The 18,470-nt window shown below is 37.4% G+C and overlaps 1 protein-coding gene across 1 annotated transcript in view; it reads right to left on the minus strand.

Moving 5' to 3' along the window:
- MYO3A (myosin IIIA) overlaps positions 1-18,470 on the minus strand; it is a 225,221-nt gene that overhangs the window by 190,163 nt on the left and 16,588 nt on the right. The window contains exons 3-4 of the mRNA XM_055332397.1: positions 7,532-7,636; positions 6,893-6,992 (exon numbers count right to left, since the gene is read on the minus strand). Coding sequence (XP_055188372.1) covers positions 6,893-6,992; positions 7,532-7,636 — 205 coding nt within the window. The remainder of the gene's footprint in view (positions 1-6,892; positions 6,993-7,531; positions 7,637-18,470) is intronic.

The raw sequence follows: 18,470 nt of genomic DNA on the forward strand, positions 1-18,470 counted from the left end.
GGAGTTCTTTAATCTTTCCTTGAATTTTATGACCTCAACATTTTTCAAAATGTCAAGCTACTTATTTTGTAAAATATTCCTGAATTTGGATTTGTGAGATATTCTCTCACGATTATATTTCTGGTGAGAAGATCACGGAAGTGATACTCAGGTCATTCTATTGCACCTGCCCCATGGTATGTGATTTTCCACTTCCACATTATTGGTTGGGTTCACTTTGATCAATTGATTAAGTTTTGCTTGCGTGGCTTCTCTGATGTAAAGTTTTGTTTTTCTTTTGTAATTATGTATTTTATGAAGTATTTTGAGACTATGTAAATATCCTAGGTCTAACCAAAACTTAACGTACTAGTTCACTGGATCCACTGAAGTTTTGGGATGAATTATTACTATGATGATTGCCAAATGATAATTTAAAAAATTTCATTATTCCTTCTGTATTTATCAGTATTATTCCTTCTGTATTTATTAGTTGGCATTCTCCTGTAAGGGAAAACCTTTGCTTCTCTCCATTCATTTATTTAAATATGTAAGTATCCAAGTATGGGTTAATAATTTCTATTTTATTCAGTGGGTTATCATCATTACCATTATTATTACCATTATTTTGATGCTCAAGTATTCCCAGGTTTGCCAGTGAGAATTCCTTCAATGTGGCTTCTGTCCTTTACGTCCTTTTAACATATCTCCATTATTCTTTTAATATTTCTTTCCTTTTTGGCACATTAAATTCCAGGTTCAGGCTGTATCCTTAATACAGCCATTAAAGTCAGCCTTTCTCCAAGACTCTTGGCTTCCTCTTAGTTGAGAATTATATTTAAAAACCAAGAGTTATGTGCTTGATAGGCTTGTTCTTGGGGCATCAATGTTTGCTAGCCCTCTCAATGGAAATAGCTAAGTAACACATACACAGGCATACACACACACCCTACATGCACATTCCAACATATTTATTTTTATATTTGTCTCTATAAATTGAAAACCATGCATTCACACTGATACCTCTGATTCCAATCAAACACTACTGAGTTCAGTTTTCTTCCTTTCCATATTTGTAACTCCTTTCTCTAACATTAAGAAACCAGACTCCTGGGCAGCCTGGGTGGCTCAGCGGTTTAGAGCTGCCTTCGGCCCAGGGTGTGATCCTGGAGACCCAGGATCGAGTCCCATGTTGGGCTCCCTGCATGGAGCCTGCTTCTCCCTCTGCCTGTGTCTCTGCCTCTTTCTCTCTCCATGTCTGTCATGAATGAATGAATAAATAAATAAATAAAAGAAACCGGACTCCCCTTGTTCTCATTATATTTCCTGAAGGTATTAATCCCTCTTTATGTAACAACCTCATGTCTCCATCTTGACCATTACACAAATGTCCCTCTTACCCAGCTTGGGCTCTGACAACCTGATGTGATTGTCATCATCATCTTCCTAGGAAGATGCTCTACTTGTCCCATTCGGGGACTTAGCACTCCTCAGCAAGCACCACAACCACCCTCCCAGCGTGGATGCGTTCCTTACCCACTTCAGGCCCAAGCCACATGCTGAGCCACACCCCACACTCCCATGCCTGCTCACTCCCACCTAAAGGCTTTAATTCTGAATTATTTGGGGAGAAAGGAGGGAATGAAAGGAACTTCACAGTTTTCAAGTTCAGGTATGACTGCCTCACTTGGTGCTGAAAGTGGGTTATTAATAAATAAATCAATCACAACTTCTCTTTGACCTACATTACTCATTGGGGATTTGATCTAAAATTGGGCATGTGGCTAATAAGAGATTTAAAGCCATAAAATATTCTGTCATAAGAAGAATGTCTAAATAAATCACAAGAAGTACATTCTGTACTTTTGTATTGAAATGTTAACTATCCTATTAGAAATGAAGTTCCCCAGAGAGAAATCCATAGAAATGAGAACTGAGAACTGCCCTTCAAATTTAGTCTCTCTTTCATTTTCCAGTCCAGATAAAGACTGCTTTTCCAGACATTAGTCAATTTGCCTAAAGGGGTTTACCTACTGGGAGATCATATTATTTATTGATTGATTATATACCAGTGACTGCTAATGTATTTCATTAATAACGTTTACAAGCTCCTTTGTCTTTTTACTTTCTGGGGTGTCTGGGGGATTTCTGTAAAAACATATCCATTTAACAACAACAAAAAGGGTTTTCTTAAAGGCTGTATTCATAACTAGCATTAGCAAACTCAATCTCACTTTTAGTTTAATTAAGTAGCTTCATACTTAAAGTAATACAGGATTTATCCTAGCAAAGGGCTACTTATTTTTGAAACAGAAAAAAGCTATTCTGGGAACTCATATTTTCAGTATTTAGCGACTATGTTTAAAAATATTTATTTACTATTTATCAAGTACCTACTATGTGTACAACACTGACCTAGGGGCTGAGAATACTATTTCATGATAATGGTAATAACTCAAATTTTTAAAATTACTGTCAATAATTATACTAAGTAGTTTGCCTGTACCATGACATTTATTCATCACAGCAATCAACCATATGAGGTAAAGACTATTCTTTTTTCCTATTTGTAGATGAGCATTTTGATGTCCTTGGAGACTGTCACTGACTTTCTCAAGGTCACACAATTATATGGAAAATCCTACGTCTCATTCATTCACTCATTTGAGAGTATTTATTACTTTCAAGGTGTCGGTACTATGGTTGGCTCTAGGTACAAAGTGCTAGACCAGACAGAGACCATGTCATCATGAAGCTTATAGTTTAGCAGGGAAGGTAGTCAAATCAAACATGTGATTGCAATCAAGCATGACAACTGGTTGGCTAAACTAAGCAGGGGGTGTTGGGGAGGTGCTCATCAAGGCAAGCAGAAGTCGGCTGGGCATAGTAATAAAAGGAAGTTTCTATGCAGGAAAAGCATCACATCTGTAACTGATCACAAAATTTAATAATACTATACTAACACACAGAGAAACTGTAGTTTCTTCCTTTTGCCTCTGTTATGGCCTCTCTTTATGCTCCTACCTACTGACTGGGAAGGCAGTAAACCTTAGTCAGATCTAATAAACCTGTAACGTCCTTTCAGATGGAGCTGAGTCTCTCTTGGATGAAAGCCTGCTCCATCTCTCAGACGGCAACCTTTCTCCTCCCTCCTTCCTGAAGATGGTACCATGCATACAGGATAAGGGATGACATATAAGACCTTCAGGCAGGGAAAAGAGGGAGGGTCCTCAGATGTGGTGGGTCTCTAGCCTCTGGAGTCATGTACCTGCTGTCTGGCTACTGGCCTCCCTCACTGGCCTTGATATCAGGTGAGCTCATGGTCCACTCTCTTCCTACAGGCAGGGCTTCCTGTAATTCCTCTGGGCAGACTAAGGTCCACGTTGGTTTCAACTGGAGCTGAGAACACTCTGGGGTCTGGCTGTGATTCTTATTCAGACCTGGCCCAGGTGATATGCTGTGCCTTACTGCCCATCCTGAAGAATCCCTCTAGGAACTTACCAGATTCTCAGTGACTTTTGAGTTTCTGGACACTAAGGGAAGGGTTTGGGGAAGTTCGACTTGAGTATTTCTTCTACTTAATCACTTTACATCTCCAGGTGTAAATGACAAGGACATAGCTCGATTCAGCGATGGCCTCTCTGGAGTGTGGATGACAATGGAGGAGAGTATGTGGGTGAGAGCCTCTTTCTGCCCTCGCTGGCAGCTTCACTTTTTGAGAGCTCACCTCACTCTCCTGCCTCTTTATCTGTTTCATCTTTCCACAATCTCCCCAGGATTGGAAAGGAATTCCCTCTTCTTTCTGTTGTCTCTTGTGTGAAACCCTCTGGTGTATCCCTGGAAATTTCCTCTCTATATGCTAAAGAGGGAGATAAAACAATTTAGACAGATCTTTCTCAAGAGGCAGCCTGGTCTTGCTACAAATTCTTATTTTTGAATGTTAAAAACTGAACATTACTCCCGTCATTTTCTTGCATTCCTTCTGGAACAAATCTTCTTTTTTAAAGATTTTATTTATTTATTTATTCATGAGAGACACAGAGAGAGAGGCAGAGACATAGGCAGAGGAAGAAACAGGCTCCCCGCATGGGGCTTGATCCCAGGACCCCAGGATCATGACCTGAGCCAAAGGCAGATGCTCAACCACTGAGCCACCCAGGCATCCCCCTTCTGGAACAAATCTTAATCTTCCCCCAAGATAGAGAGATGCCTCAGGCAGACTGGGGTGAAGATCATGCTCTTAGGCAAAAAAAGAAAAGCATGTGAATATATTTCGAAGTACTCAATAGCATGTGTAAGAGCCCGAATGAGCAAGAATGTGGCACATTTCAGAAACTGAAAAAAGCTGACCTGGCTCCTAGGTAATAGCAGGAGAAGGTACCTGATGAACACAAAGGGGCATAAAAAAAAAAAAAGGCATCAATTATTAAGTGCTTACTCTGTGCCAGCACAGAGGATCATAAGGCAAAGAATTACACAGGGCTATGGGAGGCCATTGACCAGAATATTGAGTAAGACAATGCCAGTACCAGCTATGCTTTCCAAAAGGGTCCCTTTGTCTGCAGTGTGGAGAATGGACTAGAAAGAAAGAAAGGAGGGAAGGAAGGAAGGGAGGGAGGGAGGAAGTCTGGCTGCAAGGAATTCAGGGAAGTAGAAGTGTGGGAGGTCAGGTCAGAGATGATGGCTAGGACTAGGCAAGAAAATGGGAGTCTGGGGACATATATAATAGAGAGAGCTTTGTGACTAGTTCTGGATGTTGGTTCTGGGAAAGGAAGACTCAGGATGAGCCTAAGATTTCTGACTTAAGCAGCAAAACAGGACTGGTGACTTTTTCTAAGATAAGAACTTGAAATGAAGCAGATTTCTGGGGATGGTTGAGGTGGTGGAGTTCCATTTGGACATTTTAAGGACTGGCAGCCATCCAGGTACACTTCTTCGGAAGCCAATAATAAGCTTACTATCTATTTGGTGAGGTGAGAAATTCAAATAAGATGTATTCTAAAACACTTTACTCCCAGCTTCAGCCTTGCCTGAAAATTTCATTTAAACATTAAATGAGGACATCAGTTTTCAGCATTTCAGTGGCTTATCACATCTTACTCTTACTGTCCTTGAAGAGTTTCATGATACATGCACCTCCACCCTCAGGTTTTAATTCATCTGGAAACCTACAAATTATTTTAGGCAAACTGAATCCATGTCCTCTTACCATGGAGAATAAGAATAGAAACATTATTTTACATGCAAATAATAGCAATTTAGTATCAGACACTATGAACACACTAATAGGTGACTGGCCCTCTTTTCTAATTGTTGACAAAAATAAAGTCTGTAACAGTATTAATCTAAAACCAAAGCTCTCATTTTGTCAGTTTCCCAACTTATGATTATTTACAAAGGTATCACATAGAAGGCCACTTTATTAATTATTTGGGTTACATTTTTAATCCAGACTACTGTGGAAGGTATCCCAGGAAATTGCATTTCTCAAAGCTACTGGTTTACCAGTTCTTCTTTCATGAAGAAAATGAAGAGAATGGCCCTTCCTGGGGGGGGGCAATGAAAAGTATTTTGCTGTTGTTCTTTTCCACTTCAGGCACACATTAGTCCTAATCCAGTCAGTGTTCAAACACACAGCTCTGAGCTCAACCAGCAGCACAGATAGCTGCATCCAATTAGTTAATTAGAAACTCACTGTCAAGCTCACTGCTGATCACAGCTTTCAAAAGCTCAACTGAGAAAAAAAAGGTAGGTACATGCATGGCTGTTTGAAGGATATGTTATCTATCCATTCCTCTATAGGTGCTCTGAAATTCATTCCTGGGGTGAGCCAGATTACTAGGGAGCTATACACTTAGATATTAAACACAATTAATATCCATCTTCCCTAAGTTTCAGTTTCCAAAATGCAAAATGAAGTTACATTCATTCATTCCACTACTAGAATTCCACTACACCCCAAAGCATTAGGTCTACAAAATAGACGAAATTCTACCTCTGAAGGACCCCGTGTACCTATCTTCCTAAGTATCCTTAACAACGTATAAGGACCAAAATAGGTAATGAAAATCCTATTTTTTATGATAAACACAAAAAGCAAGAAATATAAAGGTAAAGAAGCACAAGGAGGCTCACCTTCCCCAGGCACAGTGAGGACACTAAGAGTTCTAGAATAATTTGGTACATCCTCCTGGGAGTAGTGCACTTACAGGAATACTATGCCAGGAGGTGTTAGAAGGACACTGTTGTACCTAATTGCCCAGATGCAGAGTGCTATCAGTATGGTGCCTTTGGCTATGACACAGAAATCCATTTGGCTTAGTAAATATGGAAATGTATTATCTCATATGACAAAAGGTCTAGAGATAGGGCAGGTGCCAGCATCTGGTGATTTAGTGGCTGGATAATACCATCAAGGGCCCTCATTCTTTTCACCTCTCATCTCCACCTCTCCCAAGGTGGCTCTCCACTTGGGATGGAGCACCTCAGGATAGGGTGAGGTGCCTCAGCAGGTTCATGCATGGCAATAAGACAGACAGGGTCCCAAGAAACAGACCACCTCTCTCTGTGCCTCCTTCTTAGGACCGCAACAAGAAAGCAACCTATAAGGGCCATGGGACTGCCATGAGGCTGACTGGAATCATTTGGGGTGCTGTCTATGGTGGGAATCTGCCCACACATACTGCTATAGTGGTGTTCTGGGTACAAGCTCGCTGATTTGTTGAAAAGAGTCATTCTTGGGAATCTTTCACTGACCAAATTTACAAAAAACCTCTGCACTTTCTTACCTCAGTGGGATACTGTTTTTCCTCCATTTTCAATGCCTAGAAAGTGAGTCTGATGGAAAATGATCAAATCATATTCATACTACTCATTCTGCATCCCAAACTCAAGCATTTCAAGCCAAACTTACCAAAATCTACGAGTTTGACTCCACCTTCAGTGGTCAATAGAATGTTATTTCCTTTTACATCACGGTGGATAGTTTTGTTGTTATGCAAATGCTGAAGTCCCTAATGGGTGGGAAACAGATAATGACTTTCAAAGCATCAAATAACATTTTTTCAGATGGATGCATTTGTGCAAAATTAATAGGAAATACTTGTCAAAATTAACATGCAAACATCCTTAAAATGTTTTCACACTGAATTAATCAAATCAAAGTCAAATAAAAATTCATAAACCAGAGACACCCTTCCTTCATTCATCAAATATTTCGTTAAAAACATGCTGATCTCAGTAGATGAAACATTCTGTATATTTATTCTAAATAATGGCAAAGAAGAACCTATTCATAAAAAATACACAATATCTGCCTTCATCACGATCAGTCTCAGAAATTTACTTGGGACATCAGAGTTCTGTTGACACACAAGGTAGGTAGGTGTCTAATAAAACAAGGAATTAGTAATGCTAAACATTTCAGAGTTTGCATATACTCTTGCAACAATCAATACTAATGTAGTGGCATTTTTCTAAAAATAAAATCCACATTTTTTATTGAACTAGGGCTGCCTCATAATTAATGCATGAACAATTTAAATTGCCTTACCAATAGTGCTTCATGTAAAATATAGGCAATTATGGGTTCACTCATTCTTTGGCCTTTCTTCAGCAATCCCTTCACGAGATCAGCCACTGATCCTCCATTGCACAGCTATAAAGGAATATTCCAAAATATTAAAATGACATTTTAGTACTTGCTCTAAAAGGTTTTCTAGACACATTTTTTAAAGAACTGTTCTGATTTTGTGTTTCAAATGATTATCCTCATCTTTATGGCTTCATAAATAAAATGAACATGTAAATTGTACTAATGCACAATTAATTATTCGAACACAGTTTTCAGATGAGTTACCTTTTAGAAGAGAATCCAGAAAAGCCTTGGGCTTGATTTTTATTTTTATTTTTTTTGGGGGGGGCTTGATTTTTAAATTCAAGGATAATAATTATGGTTCTGCAAATTAGTCCCAAATTTAGGATCTAGGGTTTCAAAAAAGTATTCTTGATTTCCGATTGTTTAATTTACAGAGTAATAAGATTTCATGATCTCTTTGAATACCCACCATTTGCTTCAACGTGGATGGAACTGGAGAGTATTATGCTGAATGAAGTAAGTCAATCGGAGAAGGACAAACATTATATGGTTTCATTCATTCAAGGAATATAAAAAATAGTGAAAGATATTAAAGGGAAAAGAGAGAAAATGAGTGGGAAATATCAGAGAGGGTGACAGAACATGAGAGACTCCTAACTCTGGGAAACGAACAAGGGGTGGTGGAAGGGGAGGTGGGTTGGGGGTTGAGGTGACTGGGTGACAGGCACTGAGGGGGGCATTGACGGGATGCTTTATGTTGACAAACTGAACTCTAATAAAAAATATACAAAAAAAAAGATTTCATGACCTCAATACAAGGCTATTCTGTATATCCATTAATTTAAAAATATGCCCCCTTGGCACCTGGGTGGCTCAGCTGGTTAGGTGTCTGCCTTCAGCTTAGGTGATAGTCCCAGGGTCCTGGAATTGAGCACATCCTGCTCAGTGGAGAGTCTACTTTTCCCTCTCTCTCTGTTCCTCCCCCATCTCATGCGCTCTCTCTCTCTCAAATAAATAAAAATAAAATCTTAAAACACACATACACATACAAAAACCACACAAAAAAAACCTGCCTCCTTTCTGGCAAAATTTCAGAATGCATTGAAATGAGGACTACAAATAACATTTCAGAAAACTGCTTTAAATACCATGCTTCTCATGTTCTTTACCTTCCTTCCTCCCCTTCTCCCCAAAAGGAGGGGAATCTAAGTGAAAAAAACAAAAGGGAAGACCATGGTAGGGGATTTTTCATAGTCAGGTTCTCCAAAGTTAGGTAACATTAAATCCCATAGAAAACTTTCAAAAAAGCTGCAGATCTGCAGAACAGAGAAGCACTGTTATTATCAATGGAATATAAGGGACGATAACTAGTTAAACGGTCCCAATGGAGCTTGGATCCCATGAGTACCTGATCCATTCATCTCTGACTCTTTCTCGCCTCTACCTTCTGCCTGACTCTCCTCTGGGGCTCTGGTCCATGGTCACCTTGCCCTTCACCCTGACCTGTTAGCTTCTTCTCCCACCTGCCTTGTGACCCACCAGTGTCTGGGATCTAAAAGCCATAATTTCCCTGACTCCACTAACAAATATGGAGGCAGACAACATAGGTAGAGGAAATTAACTCCTGGCATCCTTGTTTGAAATACTGAACATTTTCTCCCAAACTTTTTTCTAATATGGTTAATTCAACTTTATTGGATGCCCAACACTCCTGATACATTATGGATTAGGTAATCATAGCTCAGGTGTGTTGAGCATCTATTTTGTGCCAGGAACATTTCTAATCCATTCCCATGAGTTATCTCTATACCTCACCTCTAAGTAGGTATTATCATCCCCAAATTAAAGACTGGGAAATTATCACAAAATGATAAAGTAACTCATGAATGATCCTACAGTAGTGACAGAGCCAGGAACTTGGACAGTGATTCTAGAATGGAGCCTTCACACTAAACCAATTTGTAGCTGAAATCTTTTTACATTCAAAGAAAACTTCTTTCAGCTTTATAGAGTAGGTGCAGCCCCAGCATTTCAAAATCTGCATTTTCTTCTGCATCCAGATGGGAAACACCTGAACGCCTGGGTGGCTCAGTGGCTCAGCATCTGTCTTTGGCTCAGGGCATGATCCCAGTGTCCTGCAATCGAGTTCCCCATTGGGTTCCCTGTGAGGGGCCTGCTTTTCCCTCTGCCTATGTCCCTGCCTCTCTGTGTCTCTCATGAATAAATAAAAAATAACATAAAATCTTTAAAAATCCCAAAAGGTACAACACAAAGAATGAGCCCTAATGTAAATTATGGACCTTAGTTAATAATAAGGGATCATTATTGGCTTATCAACTGTAACAACTGAACCATGTGAACCACAAGATGTCAATAACAGGGAACATGGAAGGCACGGGGTTTATGGTGACTCTCTGTACCTTCCACCCAGTTTTCCCACAAAACTAAAACTGCTCAAACAAAAATGTGAAAAGGTCCTAAAATAATAATGAAGGAACATACCAAATTTATCTATGTCATAACAAGCCCCTTACAAAAATGTCTTCTCAGAAACTAAATTATTCTACTCACCATTGCATTTTATATCCATTTAACATAAATGATATATAAACACAGAAAATATTCTTGATATATATGTTTTCCTTATAATAGTATATTTGGTATAAGGGATTTTTAAAAGAATCATTATTATTCTTTTATACTCAACAAATATTTAATGAATTGGTACTATATGCAAAGCACTGAGACACTAAAGTAGGTCAGAGATGACCAGGGCAGCTTTGGCTCCCAGTAAACTTGAAATAGTGTCAGACCAGTGGTTTTCAAACAGAGACAATTTTACTCCAAGGGGACCTTTGGTAATGTTTGGATATTCTTGATTGTTAGGAAGAGGCTTGAAGCTCCTACTAGCATTTAGAGGTCAAGGGCACTGCGAAATATCTGACATTGCACTGGACAATCCACATCATTCAGGCCAAAACATTAATAGCCAAAGACTGAAAAACACTGCATTAAAGAGATTTTTAAAAATCACCTAAATTATATGTTAGGTCTTAAATTATACAGGAAAATAATAATGAGCAAGTACTAAAGAATACTACAAGCTGGTAACATCAAGTTGGAAGGGAAAAAAAGGAAAAGATTATTTTTTAAAGATTTTTATTTATTTATTCATGAGAGACAAAGAGAAAGAGGCAGAGACATAGGCAGAGGGAGAAGGAGGCTTCCTGTGGAAAGCCCAGTGTGGCACTTGATCCCAGAACCCCAGGACCATGACCTGAGCCAAAGGCAGATGCTCAAACACTGAGCCACCACGGTGCCCCCAAAAAGAAAAAGATTTAATGACAGGATAGACTTGTATATATTAACAACAGTTTTCTCCAGGTTGTCCTGGTATATTTACCTTGGTTATAGTGTCTTCTGCAATTAAGAAGTATACTTTTGGGGAGGAGGGTGGGATTCAAATTTATCTTTTCTTAATGTTCACTGTTTTCTCTTATTTGGTCATGCTCAGAAGGCTTTTCCCTAAACTAAGACCATTAAAATATCTTTCTGTTTTATTTTTATAATTTTGTCACTTTTAACATGTTTTGATCTTTAATTCACTTACAGTGGTTTTATTATTATTTTTTAAATATTCTATTCATTTATTCATGAGAGACACAGAGAGAGGCAGAGATATAGGCAGAGGGAGAAATTTCTCAAGATCTGTAAAACTTACAACACCAAGAGTTGAATGCTAATGTAAACTATGGGTTTGGGGTGATAGTGATGTGGGACTATCCCTGGAGGGAGCCTGCTGTGGGACTTGATCCCCAAACAGGAGATCATGTCCTGAACTGAAGGCAGACACTCAACTGCTGAGCCACCCAGGCATCCCTTTTATTTTATTTTTTGAAAAGATTTATTTATTTATTTAAGAGAGCAGGAGAGGGGCAGAGGGAGAGGGAGAAAAGGAATCTTTAGCAGGTTCCATGCCCAATGTGGCGCTTGATCTCATGCCCCCCCTGAGATGGTGACCTGAGCTGAAACGAAGAGTCGGACACTTAACTGACTGAGCCACCCAGGTGGCCCTCACTTACAAGGTTTTAAATATTTGTTCCAGCTTGATAGTCCAGCAACGTATGAGATGTCATCATTGCTATATACTGGCTTCTAGTGAATGTCCTAGGTCTTTCTCTAGATTATCTATAAAATTCTTCTGATCTCTCTATTCTTGTCAAGTATCGAATTGTTTTAAAGCTTGTAGCTTAAAAAATAAATAAATAATAAATAAATAAATAAATCCTGTAACTTAAGAGTTGGTTTATCAAATAAAAGAAGTCAACTCTTACTCTCTTTCCAAAAATTTCTAGGCTTCTCTTGCACATTTGCACTTCTAGATGAAATTCAGAATCAGCTTCTTAAAGATAGAGCTATAAATAATTTGAACGCAATACATTATTTTAATAATGTAATTATTTCATAAGACATTTGAAAAAGAGTGACCCCTTATTGGTTGAAACTCTTAACAATATGAAGCTAGAATGACCAAAAGTTACAAAAAAAAAAAAATCACCAATGACCAATTAATGGCTAAAAGTTAAAAAAATAAACAACAAAGAAAACTTCCAAAGTGGGTAAGATTTTTTTAAAGCCCACTAAAATTCTCAAATTATAGATCAAAAAAGAAAAATAAAACTCCAGTTTATTAATGCTTAGGAAATATTAGAAGAATATTTTATATTTAATATAGGTACTTCCTATATAAATATGATGTTAGCAAAAATGTGTTCATCAATAAAGAACTCCAAAGGGCTCAACAGGAAGTTCTCATATAGTATCAATCAGGTTACTCTTGAAAAGGGATGTGGCAGGTCTAGGGGAAGAGAGAAAAGAAGACGGTGATGGGGGACACCTGGGTGGCTCAGTGTTAGAGTCTCTGCCTTTGGCTCTGGTAGTGATCCTGGGAGATCCTGAAATCAAATCCCACATCAGGCTCCCCAGGGGGAGCCTGCTTCTCCTGCTCCCTATATCTCTGCTTTTCTGTATCTCTCATGAATAAATAAATAAAATCTTAAAAAAAAAAGATGATGATGATGAAGAAGACAGTGATGGGTAAAGGACTGTCTCAAAGAGCTATACTATTTATAAAAGCAATAGTTGGCATATCCAATAAATATTCATCCAAATTAATTTATGAAAGTTGGCAAGTAATTGGAGGAAGAGCTATGTAAGAAAAAACCTGATTCATGGAGAAATTTGCAGATTAAGCAGCCCACGGCACTAGCTGGCAAGCTACTGAGTTACAACACATTGTCTAGTTTCTTTCTTACCTTGGCATCCAGCCTTCAATAATGGTTCATGAAGAACGCTAAAGTCACTTTAAGTAAAGAAGCAACCAGACTGGATAGGGTAATTAGAACAGATTGTGTTGAAAATAAAGTTTGACTTAGTTTTTAAAAAAAGAAAACTGAGACAGATTGCCAAGAGCAAATATAGCCTGTTATTAGAGACAGACTCAAAAGAAATACACAAGGTACAAGTTACTTCAGTACAGACAGCCTTTATAAAAAGGAGATTTTTTGGAATCAAGGAAGCACATATAGCTCTTCCTCTTAAATCTGAAATTCTGTTCTTGGGGTGAGATTTGTAACTATGCAAGGAAGATTTCTTTTTTTTTTTTTAAGATTTTATTTATTTATTCATGAGAGAGAGAGAGGCAGAGACACAGGCAGAGGGAGAAGCAGGCTCCACGCAGAGAGCCTGACGTAGGACTCGATCCAGGGTCTCCAGGATCATGCCCCTGGGCTGCAGGCGGCGCTAAACCGCTGCGCCACCGGGTCTGCCCCGCAAGGAAGATTTCTATGAGCCTCACAACATAGCAATTAAGTTATTTCCCTTCCATGACTTTACTCAAGTTCACTGGACTTTTAAAAACAAATATGTATATTAGAACCAAAGCAGAAAAAAATTAAAGTTTAAAAAAGAAAGAATGTCATTCACTCTAACAACTAGTAATACTGTGCTCTAATTCTGCAGGACCACTGAGCTGGATTGTAGTGCCAAGACAGAACCTCACAATTGGCCACAATAAAATGCAGTTTTTCCATGAGCTCCTTTCTTAAAAAAGAAAGAACAGGAGCACCTGGGTGGCTCAGTGGTTCAGCATCTGCCTTTGGCTCAGGGCGTGATCCTGAGGTCCTGAGACTGAGTCCTACGTGGGGCTCCCCACACAAAGCCTGCTTCTCCCTCTGTCTCTCTCTACCTCTCTCTCTGTGTCTCTCATGAATAAGTAAATAAAATCTGAAGAACGAAAGAAAAGAAAGAAAAGAAAGAAAAGAAAAGAAAAGAAAAGAAAAGAAAGAAAGAAAGAAAGAAAGAAAGAAAGAAAGAAAGAAAGAAAGAAAGTCACACTAGAATCAGTGTGAAACTGAAGTAAAAGACATGAACACCAATGTTCTAGGCCTTCACAGAAAGTCAGTGGTGACACAAAAAGAAATGACTTAAACAGACTATACCAAATAGCAACAAACCACATATCAATCTGTGGTTGAAATCTTGCTAAAGGTGCTCAAAGTAAGATCACACCATAACTTTCCTAAAGCCTCATTTAGAATTAGTGAAATCTCAAATATGCTCTTGAATGAAATTTACTTTTGTTCAACTAGCATAAAATGCCTTTCCTGTATAATCCTGTATTTTATAAATCTAGGTAAACAATATGGAAAAAATTAGGCATTTCTAGACAATGAAGTGGCAAACAAGAGGCCATGATAACAGTCTACACACATCAAATATACTAACTGCCATCACTAGCAATAATGGTGCCTTATCAAGGGGCTAGACATCTAAGCCTATCTGAAAATATAAATACAGAAATCTAAACCAAATAAATACCCTCTTACCATCAAATTTAAATTTTGTTGCTTTAATTTCACCTGATAATTCCCTAAAAATCTATTAGATAATTTAAGCATTTTAATTAAGATACTAATTTCCACAGAGTATATAATTAGTTTATATTTTATTTTACATAGGCTAAATAATTTTTTTACAAATAGTAAACTACAATCTTAAGAGCTTTATTCCTATTTCTAACAAATGCTTACTTTTTCAAGAAAAAAGGACCCTTATGAAAAACAAATATAAACTCTAAAACATCAATTGAGTTTAATACTTGGGAGGAACAGAATAAATTAAATAGAATACATAAATTATGAAAATCAGATATTCACATTTTACTTACAGATAATGCATATTTGAAATAACAGAAGCCTTATTTCCTCTTATCTTTTACTGTATTGTTTGCTATATATTGTGAGTGTCAATAATAAATGTGCAGCTTGTTTTCAGAAGTGTTATTTAAACTAAATATCCAAATACTTGCAGTTTTTAAAATGTCTAATTTCTGATACTTAGGTTTCATTAAAATCCATGCCCAATTTAACCATTTGCATATCATCACTGATTTTCTGGGGCTTCATTAAATAATCAGTGCCTGGTTAGAGAGTACACTTTAAGTATCTGATGCTTATTACATGTGTAACCCTATGACAGCTATTGATGAACTACCTCAAGTTGAGAATCAGTCTTCCTGATGAGGAACAGGATGGTCCCTTACCCTTGCCTAGCACAGACCTCCTCTCACCATCCTTCCTCGGGAGCATCTAGTCTGTTTTCAATATTCATCTGTGTCTCACCTAACCAAGGTCCTAAACACTATCCTAACAGGGAAGGAGAGATTATAGTACAAAGGCCAAAAATAACTCCTGTTTAGAAACCAGGAAACAAAGAAACAACAAAACAACATAAAATTTCAAAGGGATGGAAAGCAACAATGAAATCAGAGACAGAACTTCCCCAGAGACTCTGCTGTGTGATATTTTTAGCAAGCGGTCTCATTCTCCATCTGGATGTAGTGTTAAGGTAGGAAATAAAGAGAAAGGGGAACATGCCTTTTACTTCTGTGCATCTACTTCATAAGGATTATGTACTGAAGAGGCAGCTGGGTGGTTCAGTGGTTAAGCGTCTTCGTGATCGCAGGGTCCTGGGATCAAGTCCGGCACTGGGCTCCCCACAGGGAGCCTTGCTTCTCCCTCTGCCTGTGTCTCTGCCTTTCGCTCTGTGACTACCATGAATAAATAAATATTTTTTTTAAAAAAGAATAGAAATTTTTTTTATCTTCTGGTATTTACAGCTCCAAAAGCTGGAAAGAGTCAGTGTAAATCTAGACACTTGCCCTTTGAATTCATAAAACTCCCATTTTACATAGCTTGAGTCATATACATTTTATCCACTTATTTATCGATTCATTTTATTTTATTTTTTTGGTTACTTACACTTGAAGAAAAAAACTGCCTTCAAGTATTTTGTTTTTTTTAAGAGATTAATGACAGAGAAAATCACAAATAACGAAATATTTTTAAATTGAAACCTCTCCCTTGTTAAGTGTATGCTATTTGCTCTGCTTGACCATGGTTGTTAGGGGAAAATTATTAGGTGAAGCTTCACGTGGACCCTGACCAGGAGGAACTGAAGATGTGAACATTTTCCCCTTCTTGGACCCTGCCAACGCCTCCTACACATGTTTCAAACAGGGAATAGCAAAGTTTGTTTCTCTAGCTGCAGTCTGAGGCAGGAATAGTGGTTTAGTTTCAAGGATAGAAAAGAGTCTTCCAAATGACTCTTTTAATAAATTAGGTTGAAATGAAAGCCCAGTGGGGGGGGAAGAGGACAAATACAACAAATAAGAAAATTATGAAACAGACTGTAGATGCCAAATGTCAATAAGCCACAGATTAATCTGTGGTTGAACTATTCGTAAAGATGTTCAAAATGAAACAGCATTATGAATTCTCAAGATCCTCATTTAGAATTAGTGAAATTTCAAAATATGCTTTTGCTCAACTAGCATAATGTGCCTTTCATATAAAGAGAAATAAAAATAATAAATTTTAAATGGAAGTATATTTGTTCTTAAATGATCATGAAGGATTAAAATATATAAAATGAAACGCAGATGTTTCTGAATTAGGCATGAGATCATTAAAAATGAAAATGACCTTAGGTTTCCCTTTAAAAAGAACTGCATCAAGATGAATTAATAATATCCTATTTAGCCTATGCAATTCTTAAATGGCCAACATAAACTAAAATGGAGATTTGTAATGGGGGACTGAAAAACCCTTAAATATACTTTTGCAATACAATACTATTAGAAGCCCTTAAAGTTCTTTAACCTAACAAAATTGAAGTATAATTTTCTTAAACCAAGAGTTACACTAATAACAGAGCAGCACTAAAAATGAATTCTCTAATCAGACTGAAGTCAAACATTTTAAAAAACAATCTAAATCAAAAGGGATGAGATTATATAAACAGACCATTACAACTAACTTCTAAAGACAGCCTTTACAAGTTTTCTAAATGTATTCTGTCTACACTGTGTTTGGAGAGCATACATTTTTACTCAAATTTCTGAAATAAGACTACTAATTTCTATAATTGGCATTTCTGACTTGTTATTTTTAATTTTTTTTCATTATGGATCTGTTTCTGGATTCTTTTTTCACTGCATTCACCTCTCTGACTTTTTGTGCAATAATATCCACCATATTAATTAACTATAGTCTTTTTTTAGCAAAAATTATATTTGGTCAGGCAAGTCTTTGTGACTTCCATTGTTTTTCATTTACTCCAGGAATGCTCTAAGGCCATTTGTTTAGTCTGACCATATTTTGTGGGAGGCCACAAAAGCAGAAACTTCTATTTTCTCAAATTCTTTCTAGTTCTTACTTCGTTCATCAACATTCATGTTTGAATCTTTTTGTAGAAACCAGTCTTTAGTGAATGCCTACAAGTGAAACCTGGATCATATGGTAAGTTTACGTGTAATGTTATAAGACACTGTTAAACTGTGTGCAAAGTAGTTGCACCATTTCACACTGCCTGAGCAACATGTAAGTTCAGTGTACCCCACAATCTCACCAATCATACTATAGTATGATTGTGGGTTTAATTTAAAATTTTCTAAAGATGTTGAACATATTTTATATATACACTTTTGTGAAGAGTCCAAACTTTTTGTTCACTTTTTTAAAATGTGGGTAGATATACCTTGTTAGGTGAAATTTCATCTATTCCTTGTGTTCTGAGACTGTTTTATCAAAAAGGGATATTGGATGCTGGCATGTGTTTCTCATGATTTTTTTCCTTTGATTCTGTTAATGCAGTGAATTATGATGTAGAATTTTAGTTTTTTAAATATTTTAGGAAACTTGCATGCTAGGGAAAAGTCTCATCCAGGCATGATATATTAACATTTTTATATCTACTACTGAATTTGTTAATATTTTGTGATGGATGTTTACATATATGTTCATGCGGAATGTTAGACTGTAGTTTTCTTATTATATCTTTGCCTCCTTTTGTCAGTATAATGCTGGCCTCATAGAAAGTCACCAAGATTCTGTTTCTCTCTTAAAGATTTCATGGGATTCTTTTTTCTTTTTCTCAGAATGGTGGTGTGAAGAACTCTGTGGACCTATTCTGCCATAAAATAACCATAATTGTAAAAATTATAAATACAGGGGGCACCTGCACGGCTCAATGGTTGAGCATCTGCCTTTGGCTCAGGTTGTGATCATGGAGTCCTGGGATCAAGTCCTACATTGGGCTCCCTATAGGGAGCCTGCTTCTCTCTCTGCCTATGTCTCTGCCTCTCTCTCTGTCTCTCATGAATGAATAAATAAATAAAATATTTTAAAAAGAATTATAAATATAAACAGCCATTTAATGTCTTTGGAATTGCTGTAAGGACATACAGCAAATGGAGAAACATTTGAGAACATAACTAACTCTTGGTAAGAATGGCAAAATTCTGTGGCAACTGAATGACCCTGCTGTCCTCACC

The sequence above is a fragment of the Nyctereutes procyonoides genome, unplaced genomic scaffold (assembly GCF_905146905.1).
Source record: "Nyctereutes procyonoides isolate TBG_1078 unplaced genomic scaffold, NYPRO_anot_genome, whole genome shotgun sequence".
NCBI classification, from domain to species: domain Eukaryota; kingdom Metazoa; phylum Chordata; class Mammalia; order Carnivora; family Canidae; genus Nyctereutes; species Nyctereutes procyonoides.